General features: G+C 39.1%; 2 protein-coding genes across 2 annotated transcripts; both read right to left on the reverse strand.

The window, feature by feature from the left end:
* Positions 1-566: 566 nt before the first annotated feature.
* On the reverse strand, positions 567-983 carry LOC138875258 (uncharacterized). The gene has a single exon (XM_070154082.1). It carries the CDS (start codon positions 981-983, stop codon positions 567-569), a length of 417 nt encoding a protein of 138 aa, XP_070010183.1.
* Positions 984-8,176: 7,193 nt separating this feature from the next.
* On the reverse strand, positions 8,177-13,567 carry LOC104230800 (putative ABC transporter B family member 8). The gene is made up of 9 exons (XM_009783678.2): positions 13,173-13,567; positions 13,028-13,082; positions 12,667-12,845; positions 12,117-12,574; positions 10,989-11,529; positions 10,736-10,915; positions 9,361-10,647; positions 8,873-9,288; positions 8,177-8,631 (listed from the first exon to the last, which is right to left on the reverse strand). The coding sequence occupies exons 1-9, from the start codon at positions 13,437-13,439 to the stop codon at positions 8,277-8,279; spliced, it is 3,738 nt and encodes a 1,245-aa protein (XP_009781980.1). The 5' UTR covers positions 13,440-13,567; the 3' UTR covers positions 8,177-8,276.
* Positions 13,568-17,828: the final 4,261 nt, after the last annotated feature.

Below are 17,828 nucleotides of genomic sequence, written 5' to 3' on the forward strand. Positions count from 1 at the left end.
GATTCTACGATGGCCATAAGTGCTTGTTCATCTCAAACTTCATCTTCTGAGTACTCATCTGATGTTTCTCCCCAGTCAGCAACCATGGCCTTTGTTGAACCTTTGTTTCTTTTGGGTTGAACCTGTTCCTTCTTCATGTTCCTTTGTTCAGCCCTTTCCTTCTTCCACTCAATTTCCCATTGAGGACAGTTCTTGAGCATGTGATCAGTCTTACTACATTTGTAGCAACCCTCGTTGGTCTGTTTCTCAGGAGCCTTTGGTTTGTTGAAGGTTGTACCTCTAGAAGAACCCTTTCCTCTTATCAAGTAATTTTTGAAGTCTCTTGTGATCATGGCCATTTCATCATCCTCCAGATCTGCACCTTCAGCTATTCTGAGAGCCAGACTTCTTTCCTTCTTTGGTGCATCCATTTTCATGGTTTGCCTTCTCAGTTCATAGGCAGTGAGGTTTCCAATCATTTCATCTAGCTTGAGGGTAGCAATATTCTTAGATTCCTGAACAGCAGTAATTTTGCTTTCCCAAGTCACTGGTAAGACTCTTGTCAAGATTTTTTCAACCTTGTCTTCTTAGAGGATAATTCTCCCAAGAGATTTAAGTTCATTGATTAGTGTTGTGAACCTTGTGTACATCTTTTGGATAGATTCTCCTTCTTTCATAGTGAAATTCTCATATTGAGAATATAGCAGTGTTCCTCTTGATCTCTTTACTTGAGGAGTTCCTTCATGGGCCACTTGTAAGGTATCCCATATTTTCTTGGCAGTGGTACAGCTTTGAATCTTGCTGTACTCATCTGGACCCAGTCCACACACAAGCCATTTCTTGGCCTTGGCATTCTTCTCCCATTTCTTCAAGTCTTCAGCATTGTAATTAGCTCTTGTCTTTGGCACATCCACTCCTTTAGCATTCTTCTTTGTAGTTTCCAGGGGACCATTAGTGACTATGTCCCAGAGTTCATAGTCTTCTCCTATGATATGATATCTCATCCTGTTCTTCCACCAAGAATAGTACTGACCATTAAAGAGTGGAAGCCTAACAGTGGATTGCCCTTCCCAGTTTCCAGGTGGTGCACTCATTTTGATCTTTTCCTAAGGTGTTAACCTCTTCAAGGATAACCCGCTCTGATACCAATTGATGTTTTAAGCGTCAATACCACACAAGAGGGGGGGGATGATTTGTGTGGTACCCAATTTTTGCTGAACTAAACTATAGAAGAACCTGGTTCTTCTAGGTGTTCCAACTATTACTGTTTGCGGAATAATAAATACAGAAAATAAAAGAACACAAAGATTTTTACGTGGAAAACACCTGGCTCAAAGGGTGAAAAAACCACGACCTACTACTCAGTAGGATTTTCCCAAACTTCCACTAAAATCACTGAGCCAAAACAGCATTTACAAAAACTCTTTGTAAACCAAAGGATTAACTCTAATCCTATTGTGGCACACAGCCTCAACTATTGCGACAACTTCAAGTTAACTATAACTTGAACACTCTAAGTACCTAATACAATTGCTTCTATGAAAGCTGAAAGGTAAAATGTTAAATCACCTACTACAATTGAACTAGAATAAAAGATAGACACAATGGAACTGGTCCTTCAATCTCGTTCAAGTAGCTTCAGGACTACACGCTCAAATCACACATAAATTGCTTGTAAAATTGCCTTGCTCTTTTGCTCTCAATTTTAAGTTTAACTTCTGCTTATGTGCATTAACTATAAAAGAGAACATCTCTAACATTTAATAGGTTAGTAATCAGAGTTTGAGTGGGATTCAATTGCTACTCTTCTATCGTAGATGAGTTCATGATGATCCCAAACTCTATCACTATCTTTATCCTAAACTGTGTTCTCTTCATGTAAGGAGTCTTTCTCTCCTTATCCAATATGCAACCTTTTTGATCAGATCAGGAGATATTGCAGCTTGATCAGTTAGACTTATCTCCTTCACATGCATCTCACATGTACATGCTGATCATGATTGTGCTTCACAAGATGGACCTGGTCCATGTCTGAGTTCTTTTGTCAGTCTTCAAAACATCACATGTTCTTGGGCCAACACTTTGCATCAAATGCATAAAGGCTATTGGGGAATTGGTCAGCCCAAATGACATAACAAGGAACTCGTAATGACCATACCGAGTACTGAAAGCAGTCTTCGGGATATCTGGCTCCCGAATCTTCAACTGATGGTAACCTGAGCGCAAGTCAATCTTAGAAAACACTCGTGCGCCCTAAAGCTGGTCAAACAGATCATTAATATGAGGCAAAGGATAACGGTTCTTCACTGTAACTTTGTTCAACTGGCGATAATCAATACACATACGCATAGAACCATCCTTTTTCTTCACAAACAAGATAGGGGCACCCCAAGGTGATACACTGGGCCGAATAAAACCCTTATCAAGCAATTCCTATAACTGATCCTTCAACTTAGGAGGGGCCATACGATACGGAGAAATAGAAATAGGCTGAGTGTCCGGCAACATATCAATGCCAAAATCAATATCTATATTGGGCGGCATGCCTGGAAAATCAGCTAGAAACACATCAGAAAAATACCGTACTACTAGGATAGAATCAACTGTAGGGGTATCAATACTGACATCTCTCACATAAGCTAGATACGTGTCATAACCCTTCTCAACCATATGCTGAGCCTTAAGGAAAGAAATAACTCTATTGGAAGTATGATCTAAGGTACCCCTCCACTCTACTCGTGGTACACCTGGCAAAGCCAGCGTCACAGTTTTGGTGTGATAATCAAGAATAGTATAATGGGGTGACAACCAGTCCATGCCCAAGATAACATTAAAATCTACCATACTGATCAATAATAAATTGGTTCTGGTCTCAAAACCACTACGATCAACCACACACGACCGATAAACGCGGTCTACAACAACAGAATCTCCCATAGAAATGGAAACATAAACAAGGGAACTCAAAGAATCCCGAGATACACCCAAATGTGGGGCAAAATAAGAAGACCCATAAGAATAGGTGGATTCTGGATCGAATAAAACCGATGCATCTCTATGACAAACCAGAACAATACCTGTGATGACAAAATCGGAGGTGACAACCTTGGTACGGGCAGGAAAGGCATAATATCTTGCTTGGCCTCCCTCTCTAGGGTGACCTCTACCTCCCCGAACTCCACCTCTAGATGGCTGAGCAAGTGGGGTAGCAACTGGAGCGGTAACCATAGCCTGACAACTCTGCGAGGCACGATGTGGCTAAGAAGTCTGTGGAGGTGCACCCCTCCTAAGTCTGGGGCAATCCCTCACTATATGGCGTGTATCACCACACTCAAAATAAGCTCTGGTAGGATGTGGTGGCTATGACTGGCTTGGGCCAGGTCTGCTGGACTGACCACTAAAAGCACCATGCGCAGGAGGCGGACTAGATACTGGAGGTCCATAATAAGTCTCCTGAGGCCTAGGAGGAGCTGGAATACCATTGGCTAGTGGAATATCTAAATGAATAGGTCGACTCATATAACCCCTACCATGATGACCTGCAGCTGGGGCACGGGCACCAGAATAATGGCCCGACTCTCGAGACCTCTTGGCCTCCCTCTCCTCTCTATCCCTAGCATACATACCCTCAATCCTCCTAGCAATGCTCACCACCTGCTGATAAGAAATATACATCTCCAACTCACGAGCCATGCTATACCTGATGCTAGGAATAAGCCCCTCAATAAACCGGCAAACCCTCTCGCGAACAGTAGAAACCAAGGCTGGGGCATATCTAGCCAAGCTAGTGTAACAGAAAGCATACTCTGAGACAGTCATAGTACCCTGGCACAAATGCTCAAAATGATATACCCATGGTATGGAGAATACGATGTCACTCATCTAGAAATCCCAGAGCATCATATGATGCTAGACCACTAAATACAGGCGGCTTGTACTTCTTGAACCTCTCAAGCCTCAGCTGCTCATCCTCGAAAACCGCTGCCCTATCCTCGGGCTGATCTGGGACTGCAGGCTGTATAGGAATAATCTCTGGGACATAATCAACATGCACTCGCTGCTCAGGAGTGCGGGCAGCGGGATTCTGTGATCCTCCCCCAGCCTGAGATATAGCTGCAGCAAGGAGAAGCAACCCTGCTTGAGCCAGAGTGGTGTACATGCTCATGAACTGCACAAGAGTCTCCTGGAGAGCTGGAGTAGTAGTAGCAGTAGGCGTATCAGGTGCCTGGACTCTAACTGGAACTGCTGGTGGCAGCTCGCGCGGGTGCTCTAGCTACATCGCATGTACGTCCTGGGCCTCTACCTCGGCCCCCGCCTATGACGGCTCCAATAGGGGGCACGGTTGCTTGATCATCTCTGGTGTACATGCTCATGAACTGCGCAAGAGTCTCTTGGAGAGTTGGAGTAGTAGTAGCAGTAGGTGTATCAGGTACCTGGACTCTAGCTGGAACTACTGGTGGCAGCTCGCGCGGGTGCTCTAGCTACACCGCATGTACGTCCTGGGCCTCTACCTTGGCCCCCGCCTCTGACAGCTCCAATAGGGGGCACAGTTTCTTGATCATCTCTGGTAGCACGTGTCCTCACCATCTGTGAGAGAATATAAGACAGAAGTTTAGAATTGTGATGTCAAAATCTTGCACGACAAGGAAATCAAATGAAATGGAATTTTACTAACAGTTACATAGCCTCTCGTAGATAAGTACAAACGTCTCTGTACCGATCCGTGAGACTCTAAAAAACTGTTTGTGATTCATGAATCCTATGAACCTAGAGCTCTGATACCAAATTGTCATGACCCAGTTTGCCCTCCGTGAACTATCGTGACGACACCTAGTCTCTACGACTAGGTAAGCCTAACAAATGCGGAAAAAAGAACAATTGCGGAAAGAAAATAATTAAAAACCGAGATAACAAAATGAAACAGTGCTTAAAATGTTACCTAGCATATAACAGTACAAGAATCACAACCTAACACTCCCAAAATTCGGAACCCCATGAATCACAAGCTAAGAGATACATAAAAAGCTGTAACTCCAGGAATGTCTATCAAAAGAAAAAATATAGAAGGGCTATACTAGTACAGAAATTAGAAAGGGACTCCTCGGTCTGCGGACGCGGTAGATGTACCTCGAAGTCTCTATTAAAGCGCCTCACCTCAAGGATGATAAGATTGAGTGAAAGTACCTGGATCTGCACATGAAAAACATGCGCAGAAAGGGCATGAGTACACCACAGCGGTACTCAGTAAGTGTCAAGCCTAACCTCGATCGGGTAGTGACGTAGAAGGTCAGGGCCCTACTAAGGTTAAATGAAATATAGGTATAACAATGTAGAGTAAGATGGCATAATTAAGTGCAATAGTAAGAAGTAACACATGAGAGAAAGAACAACAACAGCTACCACAGAGACAAAATAATCACAAAAAAGGAATACAGCTCAACACAAAGATAACAACCGTGGATCTCCTAGGATACCATCCTATAGTCCCCAAATATAAATATCCAGTGGATCTCCCGGGTGCAATCCCGTAGTCCAACTCAAAATGTGCGGGGATCTACCAAAAATCCGATCCGTAGTTCCAAATGTAAATACTTAGTACATGGGGAATCTACCGGGTGCAGTCCCGTAGTTCCAATGTAAATGTGCAGGGGGATCTCCCGGAATACCATTCCGTAGTCCCAAAGTAAACATACAGGGGGGATCTCCCGGGATACCGTCCCGTAGTCCCAAAGTAAACACACAGCAACAACACGAGAAATACACAATTCACTTCAAATTCCATACCAAGGTAAAACATGTATTTCTAGCATAGCATGTTGCACATAACCCAAATAAGACAGTTTGAGCAACTAAAGCAATTAAGTCAAATAGACATGCTTCCCTAAGCTAACAACATGCTTAAATTACAAGTAGTATAAACAGGAAAAGAAACCCAATTATAATTACTTAATGAAAACCAAATTTTCAATAATTAGCACAAGTACGCACTCGTCACCTCACGTACAAGGCATTTCAAATATCAATAATACCAAATCCTAAGGGGAGTTTCCCCCACACAAGGTTAGGCAAGCCACTTACCTCGAACAGACTCAAAATCAACTCGAGACCACGTTCTTGCCACGACTACTCGACTCCAAATGGCCCAAATTTATTCAATTCAATTGCATGATATAAATATAACTTCAAGTAACTGATTCTACAATAAATTCTAAGCTAATACACAAAATTAGGTAAAATGACCAAAATGCCCCTCGGGCCCACATCTCGAAATCGGGTAAAAGTTACGGATTATGAACCCTCATTCACTTACGAGTCTAACAATACCAAAATTATTCAAATCCAATGTCAAATCCCCAATCAAAACTCGAAAATTAGGTCTATGAATTTTTCCAAATTGTTTCCCCAATTTCTCACCCAAATCCGAAATTAGATGATGAATTCATGTTTAGATTAATGGATTATAAGCAAAAAGGAGTTAAGAATCATTGCCCGCAAATTCCCTCGAAAAATCTCTCCAAAATTTGTCTCCTACCGAGCTCCCAATTTAATTTTGTGATATGAACTCAAAACTCTCGATTTTGAAATTTAAGTTCTGCCCAGACGCGTTCTTCTTCGCGAACGCGAGACACCAATCGCAAACGCGATGCACAAAAATCCACTGGCCAGTCTTCCTCTTTCCCGAATGCGATGACCATCTCCCCTCCTCCTACGCGAACACGGGACCATCTTCGCGAATGCGTAGGTATAAGACCCCACAGCCTCGCGAACGTGGGAATACCTTCGCGAACGCAAATCATTAAACCTTCACCAGCTCCAGATCCTCTTCGCGACTGCGAGACCCCACTCGCAAATGCAAAGAATGAAACCAATACTGACTGCTGCAATTTTTTTCTGCAATTCTCTAAGTTCCAAAATGACCCGTTGAGCATCCGAAACACACCCGAGGCCCTCGGGACCTCAACCAAACATGCCAACCAATCCTAAACATCTTTCAAACTTGTTCCAATCTTCGGAATGCTCAAAACAATATCAAAACACAAATTTAACATCAAATTCAAGCCTAAGAACTCCAAAAACTCTCAAATTACGCTTTCGATCAAAAAGTCTATCAAACCTCGCTCGAATGACCTGAAATTTTCAAGCACGTCACATTCAACACTACGAAGCTACTCCAACTTTCGGAATTCCATGCCGACCCCGATATCAAAATCTTACTACCGAACCGGAAACTTCAAAAATTCAACTTTCGGTATTTCTAGCCTAAATAAGCTACGGACCTCCAAAACACAATTCGACCACGCCCCTAAGCCCGAAATCACCCAACGGAGCTAACGGAACCGACTGAATTCCATTCCGAGGCCATCTTCATAATGCTCCGAATACGGTCCAAATTCTAAAGCTTAAGCTTTTATTTAGGGACTAAGTATCCCAAAACACTTCGAAACTCAAAACCAAACATCCCGGCGAATCAAAATAGCAGAAACAAATACGGAAAAAGTAGTTAATAGGGGATCGAGGCATTAATTTTTTAAACGACCGGCCGAGTGTTTTACACTCGGAACATGAGGGACTGAAGATCGACCCCAAGTCCCACCGGACCAGAGCCCAAAAATGAGAGTGTCTGTCTTCGTGAACATTGAGTCAAGTCTTCGAGAACATTGAGTCAGTGATCCCAGAATCTACCCTGACCTCGAACGAGCTCAAAGAAACATTTTAGCATAATCAACAGAAGACCGAAATATCTGTGACCGGTCGGATATTACGGCGAAAATCTTGGCACGTATTAATAAGGGACAGGAAATCAGTAAATCAAGAGATTTTTTACCTTTTATAGAATTGTACCTAAAGTAGGACTCCTCTACTATATAAAAAAGGTTTGATAATTCATTTAGTGACATTGTAACACACATTCCAAAGCAATATATTACTTATAATTTTCTTTCTTTAAGATGCCGATCGAATTGTATCTTGTTCATAAGGTGACTGACTTTCGAAGACTGTAACTGTTCAAGTTGTGCGGTTTGAATTTACTTTATCATTGTTTATTTCAATTGCAATTTTAATTTATCGCTTTGTGTCAATTTAATCCAGGTATCCTTAAAACCACTTACAAATTCAATTGTTATCCGATTTTGAGTATAAACAAATAACTTGTTATTAAGATGTCTGATTGGGGGTGGGGGTTGACTGGGTAATGGGAAGATGCAAAGCAATGATTTTATCCATTTGAGACTACACAAGTTATCAACGTGCCCAAAATTTGAAACTTATATACGTGAATACATTCACTCTTCACATTATGTGGATTGAAGTTTGACAAGATTGAAAAATGCGCCTCGCTTATCCTTTAGCTGAGAATAGGTTCCTTTCTCCACCACCTTCCCTTCATAAACAAATACAATGGAGTCTAAATTCCTGATGGTATTAAGCCTGTGTGCCACAACCACTGTCGTTCTTCCAACCATTAGTCGATCTAATGCTTCCTGCACAACTTGCTCCGACTGAACATCTAGAGCACTCGTTGCTTCGTCTAAAAGTAGTATGGTTGGTTTCCGTATTATGGCCCTAGCAATTGCAATTCTTTGCTTTTGCCCTCCTGATAGCTGCACACCTCTCTCCCCACATTCCGTATCGTATCCATTATCCAGTGACCTGCATGTGTAAAGAATATGTCTTAGATTCTATATTTCAGCTCTTGATATCTGAATTACTACTCCACTACTTAAATATAATACCACTAAATTTTTATGTTATATAATACACAGAGTATAATAATCTATTGTGTAGTTTAACCTGTTACAATATGTTACTTATCATTTATTAAACACGATCGTGATTGCACAAAAACTCATTAATTACCTAGTTATTGCTCGACCATAAAAAGTATACTTACGAAATAAATTCATGAGCATTAGCAACTCTGGCAGCTTCAACCACCTCATTTTCTGATGCATCAAGTTTGCCAAACAAAATGTTTTCATGGATGGTGCCTGAATATATCACCGGTTCTTGGCTCACAAGCGCCATTTGCCTTCTATACCATCCTATATCGAGTAATCGAATGTCCATACCATCAATTTTCAGTGATCCCCTGTCTGCATCGTAAAATCTTTGAATCAAGGCAATCACTGTTGATTTTCCGCAGCCACTCTTTCCAACAAGTCCAATGCTAGTTCCTGCTTTCACTTCCAGGCTGAATTCGCGCAACACTAGGCTATTAGGCCGGCTTGGATATGCAAAATCAACCTTTTTCATCTCTATCCCACCGGTCATCTTCTCCAAGTTGGTTCCGCTACTGTTATTCTTCGCCTAATTTATAAAATATTAATTAATTAGCTCATTATGCAGTTGAAAAGTAAATGTAGAAAGCCATTATCTTACATCATACGATCCATGGATGAGTGAGTTTCGATCAAGAATGGCAAATATAGAAGCAACTGCTGCTGAGCCCTTGGCCAGATCAGAAGTCATGCTTCCAGCTTCAGCTACTACCTTACCAGTGCTGACTAATATAAAGAAAGTCTTGAAAACATCAGCAGCTGATATTTCTCCAGCATTAACTAGCTTTCCGCCATACCAAAAATCGAGGGCCCAACAAATGAAAGCTAGGCCTTGTGCTGATCCTATACCAATACCAGCTAACCACGATTTCTTCCTAGCCTCCTTCCTTGACTCATCCTGTGCCTCATCAAAGATTTCAAGGACCTTATTTATGCTCCCAAACGAGGTCACAATCCTATGATTATAAACAGCCTCCACAGCAGTTTGAGTGCTTTGATATTGTGCCTTGACGAACTTAGCTGTGATGGTGGATAGCAAGACTTTTCGCGTGTAAAAGCATAGAATTGTGAGAGGTTGGACAGCAATCATAACTAGTGCAAGCTTCCAAGCCACAACTAGCCCCATTACCATGGCAACAGTGACAGCTGAAATGCTTTGGACCAAGAGTGAGACTCTATCAGCAACAAGGGATTTAACCATAGCTGCTTCATTGCTCAATCTAGAACATAAGGCTCCACTTGAATTCTGTTCCTCATCAAACCAGGCTGCTTCAAACGTCAAGATTTTCTCAAGCATTTGCATTCTTATTCTTCTTGTCAGGCGTTCTCCCATGTAAGCAAAATTGTAATGTTGGCATAGATTGAGAACAAATGAAACAAGGCAAAGGATACTGAAAATCAAACAGTATTTCTGAATTCTAAATTGCATTTCCTCGTGAGTTGGTGAGTAAAATGCTGAAATCATGCCACCTATGGTCAGTGCATATACAGGCTGCACTGAACCAAATGAAATGGCAGATAAGCTTCCAATTATTCCTTGCTTCCATTCAGGTAAGTTTAGTAAAAGGAGCCGAGAGAAGGAAGGGGGAGGATGAGGTGAAGCTTGGGAGCTGTCTTCGATGAGTAAAGGTGAGGCGAATACAGTCGGACTTGATCTAATAATTGAGCGTTGTCTTCCTGCACTGCTTCTTCCTACTGAAGAAATAAGAGATTTGGCGCTTTGTTCTTGATCAACAGAGCTAAATTGTCTTTGAAGTTTTGCCATTCTTCCATAGTGTCCATCTTTCTCGATAAGCTCATTGTGTGACCCTAGTTCAGTGATGCAACCACTACTCACTATTGCAATGAGGTCTGCATTTCTAACTGTTGATAACTTGTGGGCAACAACCTGATCATAAAATTTGTTGAAAGCGAGCTCATTATGTTTCTTTTTCCTATAGCTACTTTCAACAACTAATTAATTTCAGAGTACGTACCAGTGTAGTTCTTCCAATGGAGGCTTGATCTAGGGCGTTCTGAACAAGTGTTTCTGATTCAGAATCAAGTGCACTTGTGGCTTCATCAAGGAGAAGAATCACAGGATTCTTTATGATGGCTCTAGCAATTGCAACTCGCTGCTTTTGCCCACCTGATAAAAATGCTCCTCTTTCACCAATCTGTAACAATTAATCAATCATGTTAGAATGATCACATTACAAACATGAAACATCGATCAATACAGGAACTGACCTTGGTCTCATATCCTTCTGGAAGTTGCGTAATGAAATTATGAGCATTCGCAGTCATTGCTGCAGCCACAACTTCATCCATGCTTGCGTCAATTTTCCCTAACATAATATTCTTCTTAATAGATGTTCCAAATAATGCATGTTCTTGACTTACTAACCCCATCTGCCCTCTCAACCATTTCAACTGCAATGACTTTATATCTACACCATCAATACATATAGCTCCAACGTTAGTATCATAAAACCTTTGAATCATGGCAATGGCAGTGGATTTTCCACTACCACTTGCTCCAACAAGGGCCACTGTTTTTCCTGCTTCAATTTTAAGATTGAATTCCTTGAGCACAACGCTATCTGGCCGACAAGGATATGTGAAGTTTACATTCTTGAATTCAACTTCTCCTCTAATATTTTCTAGAACGAGTCCCCTTGTGTCTTCGCCATCAATTTCTGGAACGCGATCAATCCTAGCAAATATTCTTGAGGCAGCAACTGAAGCTTCTGTGAAGTATTTCACTTCAGGCAGTGCCATCCCAAGCGATCTGCATAACACATTAATTAGGTTTTTCTACTAAGAATTTGAATTAAATAGTAAGAAGATATCTTATGTCTTTAAGCATCATAGGTGAAAGAAATTCCTAAATGACAGAGAATTAATGGTTTCCACTTCAACTTTTTTGTTAGAAATTCGTTTTCAGATGCTCAAATCAAAACCATTTTCAGATTCACACCGGTTAATGTTAATTAGCTTATCATGTGTTATATGTTGTGGTTTTAGCCTCATGAAGATTCAGCGGTGTTTGAGCATTTCACACATACTATTATTTTAGGTACACGACATCACAACAGATGAACATCAAAATAACTGGAAGAGCAGCAAACTTACTAGCTGGAGTTGCGGGATTTATTATGAATAACTAAAAAACCCTCATAGAATACAGTTTGTAGTAATTTGTTTAACCTATCTATTACTCAAATATTAGAGTTTACAAATTCCATTCGCTTCTTGCGTATTCTTCCTTATTGAATGTACTCAAATTCAGTTCCATAACATATGTTTAATCATTAATTACCCTAATCAATATAAGTAGGTAGGTAGGTAGTAATTAAAAGAATTAAAGGCACTCACAGTCCACCCAAGACAAAAGAAACTCCAGCTGCATAAATTCTGCCACCACTTTCTCCTTTGTGCATAATCAAATGGCTCCCATACCATGCTAGTAAAGCCCATATTGCAAAGGAAAGCCCAGTGCTTCCAACAGCAAGACCTTTTGCAATTCCTTGCTTCATTCCCAGCATTATGGTTCGATCAAGAATCGAAGAATACCTTTCAATCACGCTCTTCTCAGCAGTAAATGAATATATAGTTTTAATGGAGCTAAGAGCCTGCCATACAATAGCATTTGCTTTGCCATATTCCTTGAACGACTTTTCAGACAAATGGAGTAGATATTTCCCATAGATTAAACCAGGGATTATGAGGAGAATAAGTGTTGGTAAGGCAACTAAAGCCAACCTCCGCGAGAAGTAGGCTGAAAATGCAATTCCTGACATGAAAACTGTTGTATGCATAAAAAATATGGGTACCTGCGCGCATATATATATATGCTAGTCGTCACTGTTTGTTTGATAGAAAATCTTAGGGTTAGAGGTACGAAGCAAGGTCAATAAAAGTTTACCTTTTCACTAAGAACTTCCTGTATGAGACAAGTGTCTTTCGAAATGCTGTTAGTGATTTCCGATGTGGTAGCTTCTTGAGAATCAAAGAAACCAACTTCTTGCCTAAGAATGGCTTCCAAATACTTGTACCGAATTTTTAGCACTTGCCGCTCACTTGTTTTACTCCAGCAGTAACCTTCTGCAAAAATTCATATGTATTCTAGGGTTTGATGAATGTACTTTGTATGTTATCCTCAAGGACTTTTTAGATGTTGGTGAAGCCTACTTATAATAATTATTAAACATACATATATATCCGTTTTGTTGGCAAAACATAAAAGGCCAACCTAGAAAAAAAAAGTGGAGAACATAGAAACATACCCATAAAGGCCACAACCATGACTGCCAATCCCAATAATACAAAATACAAGCTGCACTGCAAATACAATTGCCAGAAAGAAAAATCTTAGAAAGAGAAATTAAGCAAGACAGCTAGAGATTAATTAATCAAACATAAAATGCTAACCTTCTCAATTTCTTCCATAAAAATCTCATTGTTCTGTTGAGTCTTACCATAACCCAAGCTATTAAAAAGATGGCTAACATATACCAGCAAACAGTTTGTTGATATGCCATCTCCAATGGCTCCAATAGTGCCCAAACACATCAATAAAATGTCTATTCCATCAGCATATCTGAAAATAATAGCTACTGAATTTCTATCTTTCTTCGCTAATGCTTTTTCAGATAAAGAAGTCATTCTTTTTTCTTTTCTAAAACAAGTTAAACGCATCAACAATGCTCAAAGGTCCGTTTCTACACGCCAACAGCTGAAAAAAGGTGACAATGGAAATTGTTAGGTCTGTAACTAAGAAAATAGACCTTGATTTCCCATACTCCTTTCTGACCAAGAATGGAATACTAACTTACTATTTATAATAAAGTGGCAGAAATTGAGTTTGGTGGAACCCCATATCATAATTCATAATGTATTTGAATAATATATGAGTTTTGTTTGTTGCATGAAAATCTTTAATGGTGGTTGTAAAATGACAAATCCACCATAACACTTTTTATAGAGTGTTCCAACAAAGATGACTCTGACTAATAGTGTCGTCCTTATTGCTTTTTTCTGGAGCACGATGTTTGTGTCTTTCTTTCTAGCTTTTTATTTGTGCTTTTTGATTTGGTAGTAGTAGTTATCATAGGCTGGTCACTTCTCTTTTTCAACCCTATTATATATATATTGTTATGTAATTTAACCATTGTAACCAGAATAGCCATAAACAATTAACATGCGAAAGAGGAATGGGAGAAGAAAAATAAACGAAAAGGTAAATAGAGTAAACAGTGGGTTAGCATCCAACACAATTAGATCTAATCAACTATGGTTAGTAAACCAACCAATATATCTATTGTTTGTGTTAGCGCTTTTATGACCATCTTGGAGCTAGTTGTAGCATGGGTTGTTCTTTTCTTGTCCGTTCACTGTCCAATTTGCAGTGATAGATATGATAAAAAAGTACTTAATATTTAACATAAATACCAACTCCGATAACATGGACCAATATATGAAGCCAAACTGCTACTTGACATTATCGCATATTTTCAGCCCCTTTTATATAAAAATTTTCAAAGAGGTCCTTTTTCTTTCTACTTTTATGACTTTATAAGTATGGTAATTTTAAGAGGACTTATCGTATGTAAAACACAAAGAACTTTGGGTATGTTTGGTACGAAGGAAAATGTTTTTCATGGAAAATGTTTTCCTAAAAAATATTTTCATGGAAATGAGTGGTTTTATCACTTATTTTCCCTTATTCGGTTGGTAAGTGAAAAAAAAAATTCCAAAAAATATTTTTTAGTATTTGGTTGGAGAATAGAAAATATTTTTAGGAAAATAATTTTTTATACTACACTCCTCATCCCCCCCCCCTCCAATACCCAACATTTTCATGACTCTATTTTCTTCAAGAATTTAATTATTCTTCTAAAAATCCACACAAATCCAAAGGAACTAATGCGTTACTTTACTTTTTCACACAAAAACAACATTGAAATTTATGCTCCATTACTAAAAAAAAATACTCTCTTTATCTACATCATAAAAAGAAAATACGCATTTTGTTGAAATGAAAGAAAATACTTTTTCTATATTATGAAAAAAATATTCTTTTTGTTGAAATAAAAGAAATACTTTTTACTACATCATTTTGATGAAATGAAAGAAAATATTTTTTCTACATCATGAAAAGAAAGTACTTTTTTGTTAAAATGAAAAAAAGATATATGATGAAAAGAAAATACACATTTATTGAAAAAAAATTATTCTATCTATAACACGAAAAATAAAATACTATTAATAATATTTCTATTTAGAGTGGGGTGAGTAGGGGGGGTGGGGTGGGGGGGTGAGGGTGGGTGGAGTTATGGTGGGGTAGGGATGGGTTGGTGGGGATGGGAAATGGCAGGAAGGTTGGAAAATATTTATCCTTCTCTTGATAGGGAAAACATTTTTCTCCAATTGGAGAAAAATGAGTTGATGAGGAAAATATTTTCCAAAATATTTAAGCCAACCAAACATGGGAAAATTAGAAAATATTTTTCAAAAAATATTTTCCTTCATATCAACACCCTATATCAACTCTTTTTTTTCGGGGGAATGGCAGAAATAGGACACTTCAGTGTTATTATTGATTTTTTTGATCCCGATAAGAAAAGTTTTTGTAAAATAGTCTTTGCCAGAATTTTGGGAAGCTCCTGACAATCGCCAAATTTTTTCGTATGATAATCACCAGGATTTGCCCAAAAATATGGCAATTTGCCAAAAATTCTTATATAGTGATCATTGGGATTTGCAAAATATGGAGTCACTAAAAAATTTCATATGGTGATCACCACGATTTGCCACAAAACATGGCAGTCATTAGAATTTTTCATACGGAAAAATTCTGGCAGGGTACTTCAAAATTCTAGCAGCGACTTCAAAATTAGGATTTTGGGTAGAAATTAAAATTTTTATAAAATTGAGATTTAGACCTCAAATTGAGGTCAGATTTCAAAATAAAAAACATAACCGGACTCGGGGGTGAATGGGTAATCGGATTTTAGTCCAAATCTCGGGTTTTGACCAAGTAGACCCGGGGTTAATCTTTGTTGACTTTTTCTCAAATTCATTAAAGATTGAATCTTTTTCACTTGTGGGTAGTTTCTAGAGCTTATTTTGAATTATTTAAACTATATTTTGTTAGATTTGATTGGTTTGGAAGCTAATTCTAAAGGAAAAGTCGTGGTTGATGATTGATTTGGTTGCGAAATAAGGTAAGTATCTTGTTTAACCTTGACTTGAGGAAATTAGGATTCAGTTAGTTTATTTGCTACTTGATTTATGCATGGAATCGGTGTATATGCAAGGTGACGAGTGCATATGCATAATCACGAGTTAAGCATGCGAGTCGAGATATTTATTTATTAAGTTTAATTATTCCATGCCTTTATTGAATCCATGTTATTACTTGTTAATTGCTTTAACACCTACTTGCCTTTATGTGTTAAATGTGTGCCTTTATCAGTTATATGCATTAATTGCTAAATGTTACCATGTACTCGTGTCTTTATCGATTTAGTGTCCTCACTTGCTGTGATTTCGTGTGTTGTAGATAGCTACTTTTATACGTTTTATGACATTAATTATGTAATTTCCCTCATTGTGTTTTATTTTTGTGATGCGCCATAGTTGGTTGTAACTTATACATGTATTTTATATTGTTTGGGATTATGTTGCGCGCCGCAATAATGATTTGTATTATTGTATGAGATCAGGTTGCACACCGCAACGTATATTGGTATTACTGTTTAAGATTAGGTTGCACGCCGCAATAGAAAAGAATCATTATTTATATATTTGTATAACGAGTTGCGCGCCGTAACAAAGAAGAATTGTTATTTATATATTTGTGGATCGGATTGCGCGCCACAACAGAGAAGAATTATTTTATTGTGTTAGACTGCTGTTACTGTATCCGTATTGTTTTGAGAAGTTGAGCATAAATATTATTGTGGGGCCCTCCGTGATGTGTTTTCCGTTGCGGTTTTAAGTTAAATTCTTATTTTCTCTACTTCTACTATTGTTTCATTTATATTAGTTTAGACTTAAAGTGAGTGTCTTTTTATAGCATCGTCAATATTTCGTCGAGGTTAGACTCGGGACATACAGAGTACATGGGGTCAGTTATACTCATGCTACACTCCTGCACTTCTTGTGCAGATTCTAGTATTGGTCCCAGCAACAGCTAGTGGAGGCTCGCTCAGATTAGCTTTCTTTCATGGAGACTTGAGGTATAGGTGCACGACAATTGCAGCCCTGGGTTCCCCTTCCTTATATAGTCCTACTGTTTATTTTGCTTCAAACAGTTGTATTTTCATTCAGACATTTGGTTGTAGGACTTCTAGTATGTTCATATACTTGTGACATCAGATTTCGAGATTTGATTAGTCAGCGTTTTGAGTTGTTACTTCTGTTTTGAATTTCTACAACTTTATTTCTTATTAAATTGATTTCAAATTGGTTTCAAAATGATTAATTGTGTTCTAATATTGGCTTGCTTAGCAAGTGGACATTAGACGTCATCACCACCGCGCGGTGGAGATTTTGGATCATGACAAGTTTGTATTAGAGCACTAGGTTGCCTAGGTCTCACGAGTCATAAGTAAGAGTAGTAAAGTGTTGAGGATTGGCATGGAGACGTTTGTGCTTATCTTCTAGAGGCTATAGAGATTTAGGAAGTGTCTGTTATTTCTTTCTCTATCGTGTGACTTCATTCTATCACTGAAGTCTGAACCATTCTATTCTTGTTCTCTCGCAAATGGTGAGGACACGCACAACATCCACAGTATGGCAAGAGCTGGAGCCCCAGATTGTAGCCATTACCAGGGGTAGGGGCCGGGGATGAGGAAGGGCACGAGGCAGAGCACCTAGAGCACGTGCATCAACACCTATTGTGAAGTCTCAGATTGAGCAGGAGGATGAGGTCCTTGTTCAGACTGCACCAGTTGGACCAGGGTAGCTGCACGGCAATCGCAGCCTTGGAATCCCTTTCCTTATCTAGTCCTACTGTTTATTTTATTTCAAACAGTTGTATTTTCATTCAGACATTTGGTTGTAGCACTTTTAGTATGTTCA

This window comes from Nicotiana sylvestris, chromosome 8 (genome assembly GCF_000393655.2).
Source record: "Nicotiana sylvestris chromosome 8, ASM39365v2, whole genome shotgun sequence".
Lineage (NCBI taxonomy): Eukaryota > Viridiplantae > Streptophyta > Magnoliopsida > Solanales > Solanaceae > Nicotiana > Nicotiana sylvestris.